Source organism: Rhinatrema bivittatum, chromosome 5, assembly GCF_901001135.1.
Source record: "Rhinatrema bivittatum chromosome 5, aRhiBiv1.1, whole genome shotgun sequence".
NCBI classification, from domain to species: Eukaryota; Metazoa; Chordata; class Amphibia; order Gymnophiona; family Rhinatrematidae; genus Rhinatrema; species Rhinatrema bivittatum.
This window is the reverse complement of record NC_042619.1, coordinates 295,570,507-295,594,671: the sequence shown is the minus strand read 5'-3', so window position 1 is coordinate 295,594,671 and position 24,165 is coordinate 295,570,507. Positions and strand designations below refer to the sequence as shown.

The following is a 24,165-nucleotide window of genomic DNA, read 5'->3' as shown; positions in this document are numbered from 1 at the left end:
GGTCCGGACCGGCCCTGCTGCCATCCCTGGAGGGGTCAGTACCTGCCTTGTTGCCCCAGGAAGGGTCTAACCCTGCCGCCTTGCCCCAGGAGGGGTTACGGACTATTTTGCTGCACCAGGTGGGGTTTGTGTCCCCCTTGTCACCCCAGGAGGGGTCATGGACTGCTTTGCTGCCCCAGGAAGGAGTTGAACCTGCCGCATTGCCCCAGGAGGGGTCTGCCTTCATTATTCAGTACCCCCTGCAAAGTTGGGACCCAGGAGGAGGGGGAGGCCTTGGGGGGGGGGGGTACTGTTATGGGTATGGCTGCTGTGCTACCGCATCACCACCAGGGGTCCTTCTAGAGCTGGTTCTCCTGACGGGCCCAGTCCATCTCACTTGTTCACTCTATGTTCTAGACTTCCCTTTATATCCCTGCCTGGCAGTTCCCTCAGTGCTTCGGCATCGAGCTCGCCTGGGCTCCCTGCTCTAGCCTTCCTTGCTTGCTGTGCGTGTGGTCTTTGGACCCTGCTTTGCCTTGCCTTGCCTTGTGCTGTGTGTGGCCTTCGGGCCTTCTACCCTGCTTTGCTTTGCCTTGCGCTGTGTGTGGCCTTCGGGCCTTCTACCCTGCTTTGCCTTGTCTTGCGCTGTATGCGGCCTTTGGGCTCTCTGCCTTGCCGTGTGTGTGTGTGGCCTTCGGGCCCTCTGCCCTGCCGTATGTGTGTGGCCTTCGGGCCCTCTGCCCTGCCGTGTGAATGAGGCCTTCGGGCCCATTGCTCTGCCGTGTGTGTGTGTGGCCTTCGGGCTCTCTGCCTTACTACTAGGTACCTTGACCCAGCTTGGACTCTGACACTGTTGCCTGCCGCCTGCCCTGACCCAGCCTGGACTCTGACACTGTTGCCTGCCGCCTGCCCTGACCCAGCCTGGACTCTGACACTGTTGCCTGCCACCTACTCTGACACTGTTGCCTGCCGTCTGCCCTGACCCAGCCTGGACTCTGACACTGTTGCCTGCCGTCTGCCCTGACCCAGCCTGGAATTTGACACTGCTTCCAGCCTTACTCTGCTCCACTTTCACCATCATCAGAGACTTTCCAGCCATCCCTATCTCTCTCTACCTGGAGTCACTCCAGAAGGTGGGGTTCACAACACCAGAACACAGCCCGAGCATAACATGCACAGTCAAGCAAGTTCCTCAGCACGACATGTCCTACAACTGCTAGGTCACATGGCAGCAGCCATTCATGTGGTCCCTCAAACAAGACTCCACATGCGACAACTACAATTGGGCCTCAAGAGCCAGTGGAGCCAGTACAAACCACCTTTATCAATAAGGGTTCGAATTACCACAATAATGAAACAGGACATTCGATGGTGGCTCTCCTGACCCAATCTCTCCATGGGATCCTCTTTCAGACTGCCTCCTTATTAGATGATACTTACCACAGATGCCTCCAGGAAAGGTTGGGGAGCACATCTGATCGATTTGAAAACTCAGGGTCTATGGTCCCCCGAGGAATCAAAACTCCACATAAATCTACTCGAACTTTGAGCGATCTGGAATGCACTCCAAACCTTCTCCATTCACTCGGCAGGGAAGCAACTAATGATTTACACGGACCACCAAGTCGCCATGTTCTACATAAACAAAGAAGGTGGGTCCAGTTCGTGGACTCTCTGTCGGGAAGCCCTTCGCATTCTTCATTGGACAGAAGCGAGGAATATATCTCTCCAGGCTACCTATTTACCAGGCCTGGATCGCCTGTTATGAACAGGAAGGTGGACCCTTGATCCGAGATAGACACCAAGGTTCCTACCGTCGGAAGGCGAGGCACACTCAGTTGGTCTTATGCACGTGGACAAGGAAATCTGGATGCAGGCACCTCCTGCAGGTCGTATGTTCCAGATAGCTGGCTCCTCCAGCCGGTCGTAAAGTCCAGGGAAGAAGAACAGTCAGGCCACCACAGCCTGTCCAGAAGACGAGATCAGAATAATCCACAGTCAATCCAGAGGTCAAGACCAGAGCGTATTCCACAGCCAGTCCAAGGTTCGAAACCAGAGCGTATTCCACAGCCAGTCCAAGGTTCGAAACCAGAGCGTATTCCACAGCCAGTCCAAGGTTCGAAACCAGAGAATGTTCCACAGCCAGTCCAGAGGTCGAAACCAGAGAGTAAACCACAGCCAGTCCAGAAGAAATAACCAACTGGTTATCACAATGCATTCAGTTTTGTTACACCAAACATTCCTTAAAACTAGATACAAAATCTAAAGCACATCAGATTAGAGCCACAGCTGCATCTGTGGCCCACCTCAAAAAGGTACCACTATTGGACATTTGCAAAGCAGCGACGTAGTCTTCTTTACACACCTTCACGTTGCATTACTGTTTACAACAACAGTCTGCTTCGGATGCTGCACTGGGTTCAGCAGCCTTGTCAAACCTCCAACACTGAAGACTGTCTACTCTCCTACCGATGGATGTCCTGAACTTTCCAAAAAACACTAGCAGGATACCATCAATAGCTTTGCACTCCCATATAGCATGGCTAAATCAGCATGCTAACGACGGGAAAAAGCAAGTTTGCTTACTGTAAATGGTGTTTCCATAGATAGCAGATGATTTAGCCTTGCATTTCCGCCCTCCTCCCTAGACAGTCAAAAAAAAAAGAAAAACAAAAAGAGAAAGAGAAGAAAAAGGACTTAACGACTTTGTTCTATCTTGGCTACAAAGAAACTAAGGGAGAGATGGCTGATTTGTGTGGGAAAACACTGCAGAGATGCACAGAGTTCAAGCTCTGTGACTCACTGAGGGAAGCTCCGCCTACGAAGGTCGTGATGCGCTTCCATACAGCTATCTACGGAAACACCGTTTACGGTAAGCAAACTTGCTTTTCGTTAGCTACATGTTATGGCTATTGATGTTTGGGTGGATCCTTGGACACTGTGGCAGCTGACCATGCCCACGGGGGGCAGTCCCATGAGGGACCACAGTGTCAGGCTAGACTCTGGACTCACAAACACAGATTGAATCTTTATTTAAACAGTTATTGGAAACCACCAGAGGTGGCAGTAGTGAGTAGTAGATGCTGAGCCCGGCTGGGTGAATATCCACAGGATGCTGGAACAGCGAATCCTCTGATTGGCTGTGCTGTAGTGGAAAGAGACTGAGAGTTATGAGTACACAGTGAGAAACATACAGTCCTAGGTAGAATTGGAGAAGCTCCGAGACAGAAGAGAGCAGGCCCTCGAGGAGCGAGTACCTGATCCCTTAGAGCAGAGAGACTCAGTGGTTTGTACTCACACAGCGATTCCACTAGACGAGAGGTCTGGCACTGGAAAAGAGGGCAGGCCCTCGAGGAGCAAGTACCTAGTTCCAGGGAAGCAGTTCTGTGGAATAGATGGTAGTTGTACTCACATATGGAAACTGTTAGTGAAGTCTTCCAAGTAGAAAGGGTTGTAGATGCAGGCAGCGACTCAGGGAACATGGGCCCTCGAGGAGCGAGTACTGGTTTCCTGATAGCACCTGAAAGAAGCAGAAGAAGCCCCCGAGGAGCGGGTACCCCGTTAGCAATAAGAGTTCCAGAAACGCTGGAGTGGCAGAGTAGCTTCAGTACGGAGAGTGAATCCCATCCGTAGAGTTCCGGTTGCTAATTCGATTAGCTAGCAAAAGTAGTAGGCTTAATTATCCGGGCAGCGTGACGTCATCTCAGGGGGACACCCCTGATGTTCGCGCCAATGAGGAAATAAAGATGAGGGTGGCATGCGCGCGCACCCTATGGTACCTTGGAGGAGCATGGCGGGAAGCAGCACCTAAGCTGGTCTGGGGATGCCGGAGAGGTCGGCAGACAGACGCTGGGGCAGCCAGCAGTCCGAGGTGAGTTGGAGGAGCCGCAAGAAGAGTGAGGTAGGCGGGGTGAAGCCGTCGCAGTCCGAATGTCGCAACAGTACCCCCCTTCAAAGGGCGGACTCCAACTCTTGTACCAGGTCTTGGTTTCTGAGGATGCATCTGGTAAAACTGATGAAACATCTCTTTATCTAAGATATTAGCCATCAGCTTCCAAGAATTTTCTTCAGGGCTGTAACCTTTCCAAGACAGAAGTATTCCCAAGTCTTGCCACGTCTTCTTACATCTAGAATGGCTTCGACCTCGTATTCTAGGTCTTCTTCTGCATTGATAGAAAATGGTTCAGGAGACTTGGATGAGAACTCACTGAGAAAGAGTGGTTTCAGAAGTGAAAAGTGGAATGCGTTGTGGATTTTCAATCCAGGCGGTAGCTTCAGGCTGTATGTAATGTTGCCAAAATGTTGGAGAATTGGAAATGGTCCAACGTAGCGAGAAGCAAATCGAGTGGAGGGTAACTGTAATCTCACTTATTGGATAGCCAGAGTTTGTCACCAGGTTGAAACACAGGCGCGTTAGAATGGTGAGCATTGTAGGACTTCTTTTGCTCGATCACCCACTTAGCATTTCTTTAGTCTGAGTTCATAATTGAATGATATCATCAGCAGTGGATTCAGCTGCTGGGGATGACACTGAGAGTTTCATTGGAAGTAGCAGTGAAGCTAAACATCCATATACCACTTCAAATGGTGTTGATCCAGTGGATGATGCTGGATGTGAATTAATGGCGAATTCATCCCATGATAACAGCTCGGCCCAGTTATTCTGACGGCAACTTACATAGGCCCGCATGAACTGTTTCAGGGTCCTATTCATCCTTTCAGTTTGGCCATTAGTTTGTGGATGATAGGCAGATATATAATCCAGAGAGATGTCAAATAGCTTGCACAAAGCCTTCCAGAATCTTGCCGTGAATTGAGATCCTCTGTCCGAGACTATGTGCTTCGGTAGGCCATGAAGGCGAAAGATGTGTGTGATGAAGAGCTTCGCAAGCTCCAAGGCTGAGGGTGTAAGCCAGGCAGCACCATGAAATAAGCCATCTTGCTGAAAAGGTCAACTGTGACCCAAATGGTACTTATTCCTCCAGAAAGAGGTAGATCAACTACAAAGTCAGTAGTGATGTGAGTCCATGGCTGTTCCGGCGCTGGCAGCGGTTGTAGCAATCCCCAAGGCTGACCAAAAGTAGGTTTATGTTTGGCACAGTTGGAGCATGACTCTATATAGGAGTATGTGTCTTCCTTGATAGTAGGCCACCAATAGTACTTCTGTAATTTCAGCAGGGTACGGCGTTGACCAGGATGGCCAGCCAGCTTGGAATCATGAGCCCAATATAGAAGTTTCTTTCTGAGGTGTTTTGGCATAACAGTTTTACCGGCAGGCACAGAATGGGTAGCTGCCAAGATGAATTTCTTTGGGTCGATGATGTGCTGAGGTTCTTCAAGAACATCCTCCGAGAGGAAAGAGCATGACAGGGCATCAGCTCTAGTATTCTTGTCTCCAGGGTGATATTTGAGCACGAAGTCAAAGCGATTAAAAAACAAGGACCATCTGGCTTGTCTGTGGTTAAGACGTTGTGCATGACGGAGATACTCTAGATTCTTGTGGTCCGTAAATACGGTAATTTGATGTTGGGCGCCTTCGAGCCAAGGCCGCCATTCCTCAAATGCCAGTTTAAATAGCCAGGAACTCTTTATCTCCGATTCCATAGTTCTTCTCTGCAGGAGAAAAGCGTCGCGAGAAGAAAGAGCAGGGATGTTTTTTCTACCTGTAATATTCTCTTATCTAATTCCTTCATATCTTTTTCTTGTTCTACTAATTTTTCAGAATTTTGAACTGATATATTTGTATTCTTTATAACCATCTCTGTTAATTTATTAATTGATGCATCCATTTTGACCAAAAAACTCCAAACATTATCCAATGTGACATTTGCTGGTTTAGAAATCGTTAAATCAGAATTAATTCCACCTTCAACTTTTTGATACAAACTATCCTTATCATTTTTCCCATCTTTAGGGGTACTAGAACTCTTTGGAGAAAGATGTAATTTATCCAAAATACTAAATTGGGTTGGTCCTTGATTAACTTTATCTATCATGTCTAATTTTTTCTCTTGATGTAACTTATTATCCAGAGTTAAGGTTCCCAGAATTTTTCCTTCCTGCTTTCCTCCTGGGTTTTCTGGAGATAATATCCCCTCTAACCCTGGTGGAGGTGGTGTATCGGGTGCCCCAGGGCTTAAAGATGTCTCTTCGACCGGAAGAAAGATATCCCGCTCCGATATCACTCCCTCAATGGTCTGCTCATCTGGGGAATTCTGGGTTAACCATTCAGAGACAGATCTTTGACCTAAATCTGCCGTCGTCACACCCGTTGAAGGCTTTAATTTAGCCTTCCTCTTGGTGTGAGGCATGTATACAGGTAATATAATAAAGGTAAAAAATGAAACAAAATATCCCAGCCAAAGATGTTTCTGAAATGGAATGCAAAACTACTTGCCACCGTCACTAGATGGAGGGTGTGAGGTTTGAGGATAGGACAATTAAGGTAACAAGATAAAGGATTCTCTCATAATACACGATATAAACAATACTATATTTCATATATCCAACTCTAGCGTTTGTAGAGAGAGGGACTTACATATCCGGCTAATACCGGCTGCTCCCGGCGAAGTCCGGCAAAGTCCAGAAGCCGCGCGCTGGCGGCAGCTGCGCGCCACTACTGTTGAAATTTATAACAAAAAAAAAATTGAGCTCACTTCCAGGTACGGCCACGCCCCTCCGGCGTCGTCAGTCGCTGGCTGTGGATCTTGAAACCGTCGGGGCAAGTAGAGACTGCTCACCCATGGAAAAGTCAGCTTGCGAAAACAGGTAAAGCAAATTTTGTCCTCCTTCTCCGCTCACCCTCCATATTACAGGTAGAAAAAATTCAAAACCATCAAATAGCTATAGAAACGGAAGTACATAAAAGAATGGAAGGATTGGAGAATTCTATTAAAGCATTAAATCTTAGAATTAATAATTTTCCTATTATTAGGAAATTGAACCCAATAGACCTATTTAGAACTTATCTAATTCAAATTCTGGAAATCCCCGAGAACTGCCTCCCAGTAATTGTAAGAGCTTTTTATGTGGGTAAAAAGAAAAAGAGTATAGGGCAAGAACAACAAATAGATGACAAGGGAAAAACTGATGCATCCATAGACACAAAAACCGATAAAGATAGTTCCTTGGACATTTCAGATTTGATACAGAAGTCACAGGAAGAAATCGAGGTCAAATTAAGAGGTACATTACTTGTTCAATGTGCCTTTATCACAGATAAAGACACAATAATGAGATTTTTCTTTCGTAATCGTTTAAAAATGTATTATGGACAAAAGGTCTGGATATTTCCAGACTGTGCAAGATCTACACAATTGCGAAGGAAAAAATTTTTATTATTACGGAAGAACTTACTAGAAAAAGGAGGGTCCTTTATATTAAGATACCCATGCTATTGTCTTGTAAAGTTAGAAGGGAAGAACTATGGATTTACAGAGCCACAGGATCTCAGAAACCTTCTTGGTTTATAGGTTCGGGTTTATGATTAAAAGGGGTTACATTAATGCAAATATTCCTTAGAAAGTGATATCTTTCTTTATTATGGTAAATTGATCCGCTTATAAATTAGCTGACTGTCACTAGGATTTATCCTGACAATGTTAAATAATTGGCTGTTTCTCTGGTATAATTACCTCTGTTTCAAGTGATGTAATCTTTTTTCCTGGTATTCTTCTTTTTCCTATGACTCAGTCATTATTGTATTTCCAGATATATTTTATTTATTGTATTAATGTGTAAAAAACAATAAATAAATAGAATCTCTGGTTTGGCTTAATACGGCCCCTACTCCAACATCTGAAGTGTCAACCTCCACGATGAAGGGTTTATTGGGGTCCGGGTGATGTAGATATGGCTCAGTGGAAAAGGCAGTCTTTAATTCCTCGAACGCGGAAATGGCCTCTGCAGACCATTCAGAAGCGTTGGCCCCTTTCTGTGTCATTGCAGTTAAGGGCACAGTTAAAGAAGAGTACATAAGAACATAAGAAATTGCCATGCTGGGTCAGACCAAGGGTCCATCAAGCCCAACATCCTATTTCCAACAGAGGCCAAAACCAGGCCACAAGAACCTGGCAATTACCCAAACACTAAGAAGATCCCATGCTACTGATGCAATTAATAGCAGTGGCAATTCCCTAAGTATAATTGATTAATAGCCATTAATGGACTTCTCCTCCAAGAACTTATCCAAACCTTTCTTTATGAAGCTTCTATAGTAATTTGTGTACCCCAAACATCGTCTCGGGGCCTTCAGAATGGTAGGTTGAGACCAATTCATGATACGCTCTAATTTTTGGGGATCCATCCAGAAGCCATGTTTAGATACGATATAGCGAAGGAAAGGCACAGAATCTTTATGAAATTCGCACTTTGACAGCTTGGCATAGAGGCGGTGTTCTTGAAGTCTCAGTAATACTTGCTTGACATCTGCTAGATGAGTAGGCATATCCTGTGAAAATATCAGGATGTCATCTAGGTAAACAATGACACTTTTATACAACAGGTCCCGCAGAATGTCGTTCATCATGTTCTGAAACACAGCGGAAGCATTGCACATGCCGAAGGGCATTACCAAATATTTGAAATGGCCATCTTGAGTGCTGAAGGCTGTTTTCCACTCGTCGCTGTCATGGATGCAAACAAAGTTATAGGCTCCTTTTAGGTCAAGTTTTGAGAATATCTTGGCTCCTTGAAGTCTATCAAACAGCTCTAAGATCAGAGTTAAGTGGTATCGGTCTTTAATCGTGATCTCGTTCAGACCTCGATAGTCGATACAAGGACGCAGAGTACCATCCTTATTCCTCACGAAGAAGAAGCCTGCGCCCACTGGAGACTTAGATGGTCTAAAGAAACCTTTTTGCAAGTTTTCCCTCAATATACTCGGACATGGCCTTGTTCTCTACTACTGAAATTGGGTAGACACGTCCCTTAGGAGGTTCAGCATTAGGTTTCAGTCTTATGGCACAGTCATAAGATCTATGTGGTGGAAGGATGCCAGCAGCTTCTTTGGAGAAAACATCATGGAATTATGCGTACTGAGGTGGCAGCCCTGGCATCACTGGAGTTGTAGGCATGCAGAGAATAGGAGAGACCTCCTTTAGGCATTTGCCATGTCATTCGGGGCCACAACGGGAGAGTTCCAATGTATCCCAGTTGAATTGTGGCATGTGCAACTGCAACCAGGGTAACCCCAGAATGATAGGGTAAGGAAATTGACTCAGTATGGAGAGCTCCGGTGCGGAGGACTACCGGTTTGGTACAACAGGTAACATCACCCAGTAACGGCTCTCCATGAATAGACGATAGGAGTAGTGGAATCTTCAAAGTGGTAAGGGGAATCCTCAAATGTTCCTCAAGTTGTCATAGAATAAAATTACTTCCTGCCCCGAGTCCACCAGGGCAAGGGTTTGGAATTCCAGTGGTCCGCAGATCAGCGAGACAGGGAGAGAGAGCGGAGGAGAGGGCGTAGTAAGGCCTAAGAAAAGGCCTCCCGCAGGATTTAGGCCCGTCCGTTTCCCGGACAGATGGGGCATGTTTGGACTGCATGACCAGCTTGTCCACAATACATGCACAAACCATTATTCTTCCGAAGTCTTCTCTCTTTGAATGTCAGATGACTGCGACCAAGTTGCATCGTTCTTCACCACTGGCAACAGGCATTACAGGAACCATCCTGAGTGCAGGCTTAGCACAAACTTCTTTCTGAACAGGTCCTTTACCGGGCTTGAGTTCTTGCACCTTATCACGAAGCTGGTGATCAATTCTAGTAGCTAAGGCCACTAGCTCATCCAGCGAGTCAGTTGTCTCACGAGTGGCCAGCTCGTCCTTCAAGCGGAACTCCAAACCTCTGAAGAAGAGAGTTTTCAGGCAACTAGGGTCCCAAAATAATTCAGTAGCAAGAGTCTTGAACTCTATAGCAAAATCAGCCAGTGGTCGGTTGCCTTGCTTCAGGTCCACCAAAGCAAAACCAGCAACAGTGTGTTGGGCAGGATCATCAAAAACGGATTTGAACAAGTCCATAAATCCGTCAATATCCTGGAGTATAGGATCTTTGCCTTCCCACAGCGTGGAGGCCCAAGACAAGGCCCTTCCATCAAGATAAGATAGAATGTAAGTTGTCTTGGCATAGGCTGTAGGGAAGTGAGAAGGCTATAATGCAAAATGCATGCAGCACTGGTTTAAGAAGCCTCTAGTTCTTTGAATCTCTCCAGAGAAACGAACTGTAGCAGCAAGAGGCACATTAGTCTTTACAGTTACTTCAGGTAACTGACCTTCATTACTGGAAGTAGAGCCTTGATTCTTCTGTGCATGCAGCTGATGAAACACAGTATGAGTTTCTCCAATTCGTCTTGTTGATCAGCAATGCGCAGGGCCAGGCCTGGGATGGCCTGCAAGGCATTGAGCTGAGCCGGATCCATGGAGTTAGCAATCTGTTATGGTTATTGATGTTTAGGTGGATCCTTGGACACTGTGGCAGCTGACCATGCCCATGGGGGGCAGTCCCATGAGGGGCCATGGTGTCAGGTGTTTCGGTCCCGGGCATGGCCCGGGACCTTCACTCACCTCCCAGCCCAGGCCGGCCACGGGAGCCCTTCCACTTCAGCCTCACAGGCCCGAAATGCGGCTTACCACGACGCTCTCCCTGTGAGGGAGACACCGACGACGATCTGTGGCTGGCCCCGCACCCTAGGCGCGTGCGGGCACGCCGGGGCTTCAGACTTTAAGAGGCCAGCATGGGAAACTCAGGGACAACCTCCCACTGACGTCAGACGCTGCCGGGTTATTTAAACCCGGCAGTCACTGACATGCCTCGCTTTGCAACGAGGTTCACTCAGTCCCCTGAGTTGCTAGTTGCTGCTTTGGATCTTGGATCATCTCTTCTACTTCTGGCTTCTGACCCAGCTTCGTCCATTGAATTCGTCTTTGCTTCCACCTCTGGTTTTGGTTTGGAATTCTGACTTCTGGCTTCTGACCCGGCTCCGTCCAACAACTCTTTTTCCAGCTTCTGCCCCTGGCTTTGACTTTGGACCTCTGACTTCTGGCTTCTGACCCTGCTTCGTTCCTGGACTCCGACTTCTGTTCCCTCTGCCTCTTCAGGTATCCGGTTCTTGCTGGCCCAGGGGATTCTCCTAAGTCCCAGCAGCTCGGGCTCTCACGGGCTCCTCCTGGGGGAGCCGCGGGCTTCCGAGGGTGAAGACTCTTCCAGCCTCCTGGGCCCTACCGTCCTCATCGACCATCTCTTCGGCCGCTTCTTGGATCCTTGGTTGCAGAAGGTCCCACCTAAGTCGAAGAGGTCCGGGTCCCTACGGGCTCCTCCTGGGGGGACCTCGGACTTCCAGTGGTGAAGTCTCTCCGGAGTCTCTCTTCTGCACCGCCTCCCAGCTGCGACACTCACTGTGGGCCCCCACAGTGCAACATCTGCAGTCTCAGCCGGCCCAAGGATCCATGACCATAACAATTTGCAAGGCCATGGACCCGGTGGATCTCTCAACCTTGAAAGCCATTCCGGGAATTGCACAAAGGTTGCAACAGCAGCAAACTTGCCTCAACTCACTGATGGCAACTGTGCAGAGGCTAGCGGACCGAGTGGAAGGAGCTGCCGCTTCCGGTTCCCCAGTACCTGTAGCCATCCCTAATGCAGGGCCGTCTGCGCCCATACAGATGCCAACACCTTCTCGATACTCAGGGAACGCGAAATTATGTCACGGATTCTTGAACCAATGTTATATCCGCTTCAGCCTACTACCAGCACAATTTCCCACAGAACAGATCAAAATAAGCTACATTATCTCCCTGTTGGATGGGAGGCCGTTGGCCTGGGCCTCTTCCCTATGGGAGCGTCAGGATCCCCGCTTAGCCAACGTAGTTCAGTTCGTCATGTCCTTCCAACGGATCTTTGACGAGCCCTCCCGCGGACCTACGGCCACGTCCGAATTACTCCAGCTACGGCAGGGTAACCGTCCCTTGGCGGAGTACACCGTAGAGTTCCAGACCCTTGCTGCTGAGCTGAACTGGAGAAGCAATAGCCTGCACGGCATATTCCTGGAGGGGCTCTCTCCACGACTTCAGGACGAGTTGGCGGCCAGAGATCTCCCGGTCGAGTTGAATGATCAACCTGATCCCCGGCACCACCCCACCTCGAGGAAGGGTCTACCCGCTATCACTCCCAGAGACCCAGGCCATGTCTGTCTATATCAAAGAGAACTTGGACCGAGGGTTCATCAGACCGTCCAACACCCTGGCCGGAGCCGGGTTCTGCTTCGTAGATAAGAAGGACAGGTCCCTTTGACCCTGTATTGATTACCGCGGCCTGAACAGCATTACGCGGCGTGACTGCTACCCGCTACCCTTTATCCCAGAACTATTGGATCGGCTACAGGGAGCCAAGGTCTTCTCGAAATTGGATCTCCGGGGGGGGCATATAATCTGGTGAGAATTCGGCCCGGTGACGAGTGGAAGACCGCATTCGACACAAGAGATGGCCATTACGAATATCTCGTCATGCCCTTCGGCCTCTACAATGCCCCGGCTGTGTTTCAGAACCTCATGAATGAGGTACTCAGGGAAATGCGGCACACCTCAGTGATTGTTTACCTCGATGACGTGTTAATATATTCCAAGGACTTGGAGGCGCACCGCCGAGATGTCCGTCAAGTACTTCAGAAACTGCGAGAGAATCGGCTTTATGCCAAATTGGAGAAATGCCAATTTGAACAGGAGTCACTACCCTTTCTGGGGTACATCGTATCCTCCACGGGGTTCCATATGGACCCAGAGAAGATCACCGCCATCAAGAATTAGCCTCTGGGAGTCAAAGCGCTTCAGTGGTTCCTCGGTTTTGCCAGTTTCTACCGGCAATTTATCCCACACTATTCCCAGATGGTGGCTCCGCTGACGGCCCTCACTAGAAAGGGGGCCGACACTAAGAACTGGCCGGTGATGGCCCTATGAGCCTTTCAGGAACTGAAGGACACTTTCCTCCAGGACACATGTCTCCGGCACCCTGCCCCTCAACGCCAGTTCATCGTGGAGGTCGACGCCTCCGACACGGCCGTCGGGACGTACTAAGCCAATTATCCAATGGGGGTAAATCCCTGCCCTGCTCCTATTTTTCATGCAGATTTTCACCCGCAGAGAGGAACTACGGCATAGGGGATAAAGAGTTGCTGGCCATCAAACTAGCATTCGAAAAATGGCACCAGTGGTTGGAAGGGGCCCAGCCCCCAGTGATCGTGTATACAGACCACAAGAACTTGGAATACCTATGCCGCGCCCAGCGCCTTAACCCCCGGCAGGCCCAGTGGTCTCTCTTCTTTATCCGCTTCGACTTCCTTCTCTGCTACCGGCCAGCAGACAGGAACATCTGGGCGGATGCCCTTTCCCGTTCAGCGGAGACGGAGGATACCCCTAATCCACCACAGTACATCCTTGACCTGGCCAAAGTGCTCCTCGCGGCCTCCGACATGGTCCCGATGGGGAAGGCAGTGGTGCCTCTCCGAAAAAAGGTCCTCTCTTGGGCCCACGACTCCCTCACCGCTGGTCATCCAGGAGTAGCTAGGACCCAGGAGCTACTCTCTGAGTTCTATTGGTGGCCTCAATTTAAGAGGGACATCCGTCTCTATGTCAGCTCCTGCCCGACCTGTGCCCGACAGAAGAATCCCACCGGTTGTCCCTGGGGTCTTCTTCAGCCTTTGCTTGTCCCCACTGAACCATGGACCCACTTATCCACGGATTTTACTGTAGATTTACCTGCTTCTAAAGGGAAAACGGTGATCTGGGTCACAATAGACAGGCTCTCTAAGATGGCTCACTTTGTGCCCCTCGCTAAATTGCCCTCAGCACCCGAACTGGCGAACCTGTTTACTCATCATATCTTTCGCCTTCATGGACTCCCTCTACACATCGCCTCGGATAGGGGCTCCCAATTCACAGCGAAGTATTGGAGGGCGCTCTGTAAAATGTTTGGGGTCCAGCTAGACTTCACTACCACGTTCCATCCCCAAGCTAACCGCCAAGTGGAAGGCATGAACCAGACTTTGAAGGCGTTCCTCCGGTCCTTCGTAGGAGACCTACAAAATGATTGGGTGGCCTTACTCCTGTGGGCAGAGTTCTCTTACAACCACCGCAAGCATTCTGCCACCGGTAGGTCTCCCTTCTACACGGTATATGGGAAACGTCTTCGACCTCCTTTGCCATTACTGTTGGAAGTGCCGTTGCCAGCTGTACAGATCACGGCCCGACATTTGCGACAGGTCTGGAAATCCACTTGGGAGAAACTTCTCCGCACTGCAGTCATTGTGAAAAGATTTGCGGACGGCCTGTGACGGCCAGCCCCGGTATTTCTGCCCAGGGAGAAGGTGTGACTAAGCACCAGATACCTCCGCTTGCAGCTTCCTTCGATGCATCTGGCTCCGAAGTACATTGGCCCGTTCGCTATCAAGGAAAGGGTAGGGGCAGCTTCCTACCGCCTCCGTCTCCTGTCCATGCTCTGGGTACACAACGTCTTTCACGTTTCCCTGTTGAAGCCTTTGGTTCTCTCTCCCTTCCATAGGAAGACGCCTGCACCATACACTCCTGAGGCACAAGAAGATACTGTTTATCAGATTAAGAAGGTATTGACGTGCGGTTCCGCCTAAGACGTTGGGAGTACCTCCTCTCGTGGGAAGGTTATGGCCCCAAAGAAAATTCTTGGGAGCCAGCCGTCAACATCTTGGACAAGGACCTTCTCCACCAGTTTCACGTGGCTCATCCAGGTAAACCCAGGCTTCCAGGAAGGGGGCGTAGGAGGGAGGGTACTGTTACGGTCCCAGGCTGGGCCCCGGGACCTTCACTCACTTCCCGGCCCGGGCCAGCCGCAGGAGCCCCTCCACTTCAGCCTCACAGGTCCAAAACGTGGCCTACCACGGCGCTCTCCCTGCGAAGTAGACGCCACCGACGATCCGCAACTGGCCCCGCCCCCTAGGTGCTCACGCGCGCCGGGGCTTCAGACTTAAAGGGGTCAGCGCGGGAAACTCAGGGACAGCCTCCCACTGATGTCAAACGCTGCTGGGTTATTTAAACCTGGCAGTCACTGACATGCCTTACTTTGCAATGAGGTTCACTCAGTCCCCTGAGTTGCTAGTTGCTGCTTTGGATCTTGGATCGTCTCTTCTACTTCTGGCTTCCGACCCGGCTTCGTCCATTGACTTCATCTTCGCATCAGCCTCTGGTTCTGGTTTGGACTTCTGACTTCTGGCTTCTGACCCGGCTCCGTCCAACGACTCTGTTTCCAGCTTCCGCCCCTGGCTTTAACTTCAGACCTCTGACTTCTGGCTTCTGACCCTGCTTCATTCCTGGACTCCGACTTCTGTTCCCTCGGCCTCTTCAGGTATCCGGTTCTTGCTGGCCCAGGGGATTCTCCTAAGTCCCAGCAGCTCAGGCTCTCACGGGCTCCTCCCAGGCTTCCGAGGGTGAAGACTTTTCCAGCCTCCTGGGCCTACCATCCTCATCGACCATCTCTTTGGCTGCTTCCTGGATCCTTGGTCACAGAGGGTCCCACCTACGTCCAAGAGGTCCGGGTCCCTGCAGGCTCCTCCTGGGGGGACCTCGGACTTCCAGTGGTGATGCCTTCTCTGGAGTCTGTCTTCTGTACTGCCTCCCGGCTGCGACGCTCACTGTGGGTCCCCACAGTGCAACATCTGCAGTCTCAGCCAGCCCAAGGGTCCACGACCATAACATCAGGCTAGACTCTGGACACACAACCACAGATTTAATCTTTATTTAAACAGTTATTGGAAACCACCAGAGGTGGTAGTAGTGAGTAGTAGATGTTGAGCCCGGCTCAACATCTACTACTCACAGTGGAATAGTGAATCCTCTGCTTGGTTGTGCTGTAGTGGAAAGAGACTGAGAGTTATGAGTACTAGGGATGTGAATCGTTTTTTGACGATTTAAAATATCGTCCGATATATTTTAAATCGTCAAAAATCGTTAGAGGCGATATTTAATAGGAATTCCCCCGATTTATCGTCAAAAATCATAAATCGGGGGGAGGGGAAGGGGGAGGGCGGGAAAACCGGCACACTAAAACATCCCTAAAACCCACCCCGACCCTTTAAAATAAATCCCCCACCCTCCCGAACCCCCCCAAAATGCCTTAAATTACCTGGGGTCCAGTGGGGGGGGGGGGGGGTCCCGGTGTGATATTTTACTCTCGGGCCTCCGGTGCTTTGTAGAAATGGCGCTGGCGCTACCTTTGCCCTGTCATATGACATGGCGCCGGCCATACAGTGTATGGCCGGCGCCATTTTGTACAGCAAAACGACGTCAGGAGCGTAGGAGATCGCTCCCGGACCCCCGCTGGACCCCCAGGGACTTTTGGCCAGCTTGGGGGGGCCTCCTGACCCCCACAAGACTTGCCAAAAGTCCAGCGGGGGTCCGGGAGCGACTTCCTGCACTCGAATCGTTTTGCCGTACAAAATGGCGCCGGCCATACGGCCTCCTGACCCCCACAAGACTTGCCAAAAGTCCAGCGGGGGTCCGGGAGTGACTTCTTGCACTCGAATCGTTTTGCCGTATGGCAAAACGATGTCAGGAGCGTAGGAGATCGCTCCCGGGAGCGACTTCCTGCACTCGAATTGTTTTGCCGTACAAAATGGCGCCGGCCATACGGCCTCCTGACCCCCACAAGACTTGCCAAAAGTCCAGCGGGGGTCCGGGAGTGACTTCTTGCACTCGAATCGTTTTGCCGTACAAAATGGCGCCGGCCATACGGTGTATGGCCGGCGCCATTTTGTACGGACTTTTGGCAACGCACCGGAGGCCCGGAGGCCCGAGAGTAAAAGATCACACCGGGACCCCCCCTCTGCACCCCAGGTAATTTAAGGCATTTTGGGGGGGTTCGGGAGGGTGGGGATTTATTTTAAAGGGTCGGGGTGGGTTTTAGGGATGTTTTAGTGTGCCGGTTTTCCCGCCCTCCCCCGATTTACGATTTACACGATATTTAAAAAAAAAAAAAACCGCGACGATCCGATTCCCATCTGTAGAGTTCCGGTTGCTAACTCGATTAGCTAGCAAAAGTAGTAGGCTTAAATATCCGGGCAGCGTGACGTCATCTTAGGGGGACGCCCCTGAGGTTCGCGTCAATGAGGAAATAAAGATGAGGGTGGTGTGCCCGCGTGCGCCCTATGGTACCTTGGAGGAGCATGGCGGGAAGCAGCACCTAAGCCGGTCTGGGAACGCTGGATAGGTCGGCAGACAGACGCCGCGATAGCCAGCAATTCGAGGTGAGCAGGAGGAGCCGCAAGAAGAGTGAGGTAGGTGGGGCGAAGCTGTCGCAGCCCGACGGTCGCAACACTACACGCACGCCATGGAGGTTGTATCCTTATGCCTCAAGGCAGAAGGTGAGGTAATCATATGACTTGGTCCACATATGCACGAAAGAAGTCAGCCTCTAAGGAGACTTCTCTTTCAGGATCTCACCAATTAGCAGTTCTTAGTTACTTGATTCTTCATTAAAAAGTGAGAAAAAAATGAACTAAAAGCGTAAAACAAAAAAATAATTGAAATATTGAAATGGGGTATTTTTGTTGTATAGGCTAGTTTTAGAACAGGTGTCTTACTACATTGTTTCTCCAGCTTAGTAGTGTCATAGTATGGAGAGAGACCATGTACTAATGGAGATAAGCTGTAAATGAGTAACACCTATGCATTTTTGAAAAAAACATGTGGTGGTGATATCGTCCATATATTTCAACATTTATTTAAATTAGAGGAACTGAAATGATAACATTTAAGTGACTCCAAGTTTCATATTTTGTGCTCTTTTGGGTTATTTCAGGATGACTGCTATTTTCATGGATATGTGGAAGGAATCTCAAATTCATCGGTGGCAGTCAGCACTTGCGCTGGACTCAGGTAAAACTTTTTTTCTACCACAAAGAAAGAGTAATAATGAAATAATAAGTGTGACAGGGTGATATGTAAAACCTGAAATATAAATTAATTTTAATTTGGTATTTTTATTTCTCAAAACAAGCTGCCATTTTTTTAAATTACAGTTTATATTTTTGTAATAAAATGTTTTTCTAGTTGTGATAGTGGGAACATCAAGTGCTGCATTTACAATGACTCCTTGCAGATGGCCAAATAGCCAGCACTGGAAGAAACTCTTGAGGATAGCATTGCTTCTTGTGTACATGTTGTTGCTATTCTTGATCTGTCTACAGAACAGAATGCAGAAGGCCATGCATATGGTCTTCTGATAGGAGCAGGGCAAGATCGTAACAAAATCTTGAATGCAGGGCTGGTGGAAGCAGTAGGTGGACTAGGAAGCCGCCTAGAGCAGCACTATCAAGGAAATGGCAGGGTGATGGTGTGTTCTTGCTGTCTCGGGCCAGAAGAGGAACTGGAAGAGTGGAGGCTTCTGCTGGCAGGAAAGAGATGTCATCATTGCAATAGATTAATATATATTCTGCTATAACATGAAGCTCTTGTCCCATCTCTTAATGAAAGTATAATGCGACCATCATATAGTGTCACTCTGTGCAAATGGCTTATATATGAAGCCTATAAGGTACAAGGAATTTCTAATCATAGGTTGCTTATACTGAGTTCGTGTATTCTCCTGACTGAAGATATAGATGCATCAGATGTTGTACTCCGCGGCCATGGGAACCCACAGCCGCGGACCCCCTACCTCACCTGCAACGGCGACCCGCCACGGGAATCCTGGGGCAGGACCCCGACGCTAGGCCCTGGCTCCGGCACGGGTCCCCCATGCTGATCGCCGCAGGAGGATCTGCCCCTGCTTCTTCCTCGCGGCGTCCAGCACCATTTTCCCCCGCAAAGGAAATCCAAGATGGCCACCACCATCTTTAGGCACGAGGCCGCGCCCCATTCCTAGACTTAAAGGCACCTGATCCCTTTAACCAGCTGCACCTGTGCCTAATCAGCCTGAGCAGGGGAAATATAAAGGAAGGCTTCCTCTGCTCATTCCTCGACTTGGCAATGTCCTCCAATGTGGTCTAGTCTGCTTGCTTCGGTGAATTCCTTGAGCTTGGATTCTGCGTCCTGTTTCGTCTTGGTGTTCCTGACTCCTGACTTCGGATTGGCTTACGGTGATTCTCTGGTTCCTTACTTCGGATTGGCAAGCGGTGATTCTCTGGTGCACAACTTCGGACTGGTGAGCGACGACCCTCTGGCACTCGACCTAGGACTCCTTCAACATCATCGTCTCCAAGGGCCCACCTAAGTCCCAGCGGCCTGGGTCCCTACGGGCTCCTCCCGGGGGGACCGCGGGCTTCCAGGGTGAAGCTCCAGTCAGCCCTTGCACCGACGCCTGACCTCTCAAAGGTCCACCTAAGTCCCAGCAGCCTGGGTCCCTATGGGCTCCTCCCGGGGGGACAGCGAACTTCCAGGGTGAAGCTCCAGTCAGCCCTTGCACCCACGCCTGACCTCTCAAAGGTCCACCTAAGTCCCAGCGGTCTGGGTCCCTATGGGCTCCTCCTGGGGGGATCACTGACTTCCAGGGGTGAAGACTCAGCTCCTCTTCTCGTCCCTTCTTCTGTCTCCATCACCGCCTCAGTCTCCAGTGCCAAGGGTCAGCTTGTCCCGTCTTCTGCTCTGCCTCGCCACCCGACGAGATAACCTATGGATCCTCTGAAAGGTATACCATCCTCCCGTCGGCCAAGGGTTCACAAGCCTGAGCGTAACAGATTGCCAAGACCATGGACCCAGCAGAGGCATCCGCCGCCAGGCCAATCCAGGAATGGCCCAGCGCCTGAAGGAGCAACAACAGACCCTCGATGCCCTGGTCTCTGCGGTACAGGGCCTAACCCAGCGCCTCGAGGCATTAGGGCCCATAAACCCTACGCTGCCGTCTCTGCCTGGGGCTCAAGGAGGCCGCCCTACTCAGCCGCACACCGTCCAGGCCTCCGGGGGCGACAAGGAATTCCCACTCAACTCCCGGCACCCTCTCGATACGCCGGAGATGCAAAGTTGTGTCGATGCTTCCTCAACCAGTGCCAGGTCCATTTTTCCTTGCTCCCTGCGCAGTTTCCCAATGACCTGGTTAAAACCAGCTACATTATGTCCCTGCTCGAAGGGAGGCCTCTGATCTGGGCCTCTCATCTGTGGGAGAGAAGGGACCCTGTCTTCGAAAACTTGAGTCAGTTCCTGTCTGCTTTCCGGCAGATGTTTGATGAACCTGTCCGCAAATCCACTGCGTTCTCTGAATTGCTCCGATTGCAACAAGGTACTTGGACTGTGGCCGAATACGCAACGGAGTTCCGCACTTGGCCGCAGAGCTGAATTGGAGAGACGATTGCCTCCACAGGATCTTTCTGGAAGGACTAGCCTCACGCCTTCAGAACGAGCTAGCGGCGAAGGAACTTCCGGAAGAGCTCGATGGCCTGGTAGAATTGGCCAATCGAGTTGACCGTCGGATGAGGCTTCGTCTTCCAATAGTCAAGGCGGCGAGGAGGTCCTCACCTCCTTCCAAGAGGGCTTCTGAAGTCCCCAGGACACCTGCCGAGGAACCCATGGAGTTGGGTCGCGGAAGAGTTTCCCCACGAACGCCGGAGGCAGATAAGGGAAGAACTCTGTTTTTATTGCGGAGCAGTGGGCCATCAGATAGCGGTATGCCCGACTTGGTCAGGAAACACTCGGGCCTAGGACCGAAAGGAGGTCTCATCCTGGGCCATGCTTCTCCTGCACCTCCACTAACACTACCAGTGGTGTTAACGTTTGCCGGCAGCGAGTTCCACACTTTGGCTTTGGACCGACCGGCATCGACGACTTCTCGACCTTCTACTCCCTCTACTCCCCCTCAGGACCAAGGAGATCATAAACAGCGACATCGCCATCGCCATCGGAAGTCTCGGACCATCGAGGGAGTGAAATCATTGACCTTGCCATCGACCTAGCCACCGTCGAAGAAACCCCGTCCAGAAAAGGCACCGACCTTTTCGGCGACCGAGTCACCGAGGCAACCCTCACCCAAAAGAGGATTCTATCCTTCTTACAACCCAAAGATTGGATGTGCTCTCTGGATCTCAAGAATGTGTATTGCTGCTCCTCCTGGTGCTACTTATGTTTTCAAGTCAATATGCATCATTACAGGTACAAAGTCTTCCCCTTTGTGCTATCATCCGCACTGAGGGTCTTCATGAAGTGCTTAGCCATAGCAGTGGCCCATTTAAGAAGAACAGGAATACAGCTATTTCCCATCTGGAGAATTGGTTACTGGTGACACCAAAGCCCACCACTCTACAGTTCAACCTGGAAGTGACAATACATTGTCTGGAAGGGCTGGGGTTCACCAACTATGAAAAAACCAGCCTTCAACTCACACAACCTGCAGTTCATTGGGGCCAAGATAAATACAGTTGTGGGAAAAGTGTTCCTACCGACAGACAAAGCTCACACCCTTCGCAGCCTGGCCTTGCAATTGAAGGGTTGTGACCCACCAGATCCTGACCCTTCAAGGCCACATGGCAGTGAAGATATATAGTACTGTGAGCTCATCTACACATGCACTGCCTTCAGTGGAGTCTGAAGATGCAATAAACTCAATTCTCACAACCACTTTCCAAATGAATGTCTGACCCCACTTATGGAGTGAGATCTGATGTGGTGGTTACGCCTTACCATAGAAGCACTGTTCAGTGCCCCGGCCCATCAATTGGTTCTTTCCACAGACACTTCAACCAAGGGATGGGGAGCCCATATTGAACACATACAGACAATAATTGTGGTTTGTGTGGGAACGAGCTCAGCAGATAAATCTGTTGGAGCTCAGAGTGATAAAGAATACCCTCCACACATTTGGACACCCCCTGCGGAGAAAGAATGATATGATCTACACGGACAACCAAGTAGCCATGTTCTACATAAACAGGAAACAGAGAGTAGGATTAAATGGTCAATTTTCTCAGTGGAAAAGGGTAAACAGTGGAGTGCCTCAGGGATCTGTACTTGGACCGGTGCTTTTCAATATATATATATAAATGATCTGGAAAGGAATATGACGAGTGAGGTTATCAAATTTGCAGATGATACAAAATTATTCAGAGTAGTTAAATCACAAGCAGACTGTGATACATTGCAGGAGGACCTTGCAAGACTTGAAGATTGGGCATCCAAATGGCAGATGAAATTTAATGTGGACAAGTGCAAGGTGTTGCATATAGGGAAAAATAACCGTTGCTGTAGTTACACGATGTTAGGTTCCATATTAGGAGCTACCACACAGGAAAAAGATCTAGGCATCATAGTGGATAATACTTTAAAATCGTCAGCTCAGAGTGTTGCAGCAGTCAAAAAAGCAAATAGAATGTTAGGAATTATTAGGAAGGGAATGGTTAATAGAACGGAAAATGTCATAATGCCTCTATATCGCTCCATGGTGAGACCACACCTTGAATACTGTGTACAATTCTGGTTGCCGCATCTCAAAAAAGATATAGTTGCGATGGAGAAGGTACAGAGAAGGGCAACCAAAATGATAAAGGGGATGGAACAGCTTCCCTATGAGGAAAGTGCTGAAGAGATTAGGGCTGTTCAGCTTGGAGAAGAGACGGCTGAGGGGGGATATGATAGAGGTCTTTAAGATCATGAGAGGTCTTGAACGAGAAGATGTGACTCGGTTATTTACACTTTCGAATAATAGAAGGACTAGGGGGCATTCCATGAAGTTAGCAAGTAGCACATTTAAGACTAATCGGAGAAAATTCTTTTTCACTCAACGCACAATAAAGCTCTGGAATTTGTTGCCAGAGGATGTGGTTAGTGCAGTTAGTGTAGCTGGGTTCAAAAAAGGTTTGGATAAGTTCTTTGAGGAGAAAATTGATTAATGGCTATTAATCAATTTTACTTAGGGAATAGCTACTGCTATTAATTGCATCAGTAGCATGGGATCTTCTTAGTGTTTGGGTAATTGCCAGGTTCTTGTGGCCTGGTTTTGCCTCTGTTGGAAACAGGATGCTGGGCATGATGGACCCTTGGTCTGACCCAGCATGGCAATTTCTTATGTTCTTATGTTCTTATGAGAGTCCGGTTCCTGGATCTTGTGCAGAGAAGCGGTCCAGATCCTGGAATGGGCAGAGGAGCAATCCCATCTCCCTCCAAGCAACCTGTATTCTAGGCGTCACAAAAACGAAGGCCGACAGACTAAGCAGGTGTTACCAAACGATCCGATTCCTGCCTGTCCGTGGCGTTTCTGCTGCACAGCGATGACTGCCATCGTTGGCAGCAGCAGCTCCTTTGGAGAGGAGCTCAACATGAAGCGCGCTCTGTTTTGGCCCCTCCTTCCCACCACATTGAACGTCCCTGCCAGAAGTCTCCATGGAAGAGATCAGGGGCAGTTGGCATCTAAGTAGTCACCTTCCTGCACTTCTTCGCCTCAGCAACAGTCTTGTCAGTAGATGCTTTGCTGTTTCATTTGGATTATGCTGATTGTCCTGCTCCTGGTATTACCTTCACTCCCTGGTCCTGCCTTGTGAGTTCCTCTTGGTATGAGTTCTGTCCTTGGGATTCCTTTCATTGCTTTGACCCATAACAATCTGCCTTGATTTTTTACTAACCTTTTTCAGAAGTAGTTTACTAGTTTTAACGTTTTGGATGTGTTTTAATTTGTGTATTTTACTATGTATGTTTACATATTTGTAAACCGCTTAGCCAGACAGATTCTGTTTAATTTGCGGTATATACATTTTTTTAAATAAATAAAATTGCTGGATTTTGGATCTGAATTGTTTGCTGCCTGCCTCGACCCCTTGCTGAATTCTGGACTTTGATTGTTTGCTGCCTGCCCCCAACACTCTGTCTGATTCCAGGCGAGACTGACCACTGCTTTGTCTTGGTCACCAGTTGAACCCTGGTTGAGGGCTGTTCATCAACTGCCTCTGCTTCAGTCTCCATTTCAAGGTAAGTCTGTTAGTTTCTTCCACTGGATCCACAAAAATCATAAGTTTGAGGCCATGGATCCGGTAGATCTAATATCCTCACAAGCCATTCCTGGCCTGGCAATCCGGGTACAGCAACAGCAAAGAGTTCTGGATCAAGTGATGGGGGTTCTTGGAAGACTTGCAGCCCGAATGGATGCACTTGCCATAGCCGCCCCAACACCGGCTCCTCCCAGTTTATCCACTAGTGCAGTTCTTCGATTATCTCCTCCTCATTTCAATGAGGATCCTCGACAATGCAGAG

General features: G+C 49.5%; 1 protein-coding gene across 2 annotated transcripts in view; it reads left to right on the top strand.

Annotated features, from left to right (window-relative positions):
- Positions 1–24,165, top strand: part of LOC115092810 (disintegrin and metalloproteinase domain-containing protein 9-like) — a 606,381-nt gene that overhangs the window by 84,008 nt on the left and 498,208 nt on the right. For both annotated transcript variants that reach the window (XM_029604139.1, XM_029604138.1), the window contains exon 5: positions 17,798–17,874. In XM_029604139.1, coding sequence (XP_029459999.1) covers positions 17,798–17,874 — 77 coding nt within the window. The remainder of the gene's footprint in view (positions 1–17,797; positions 17,875–24,165) is intronic.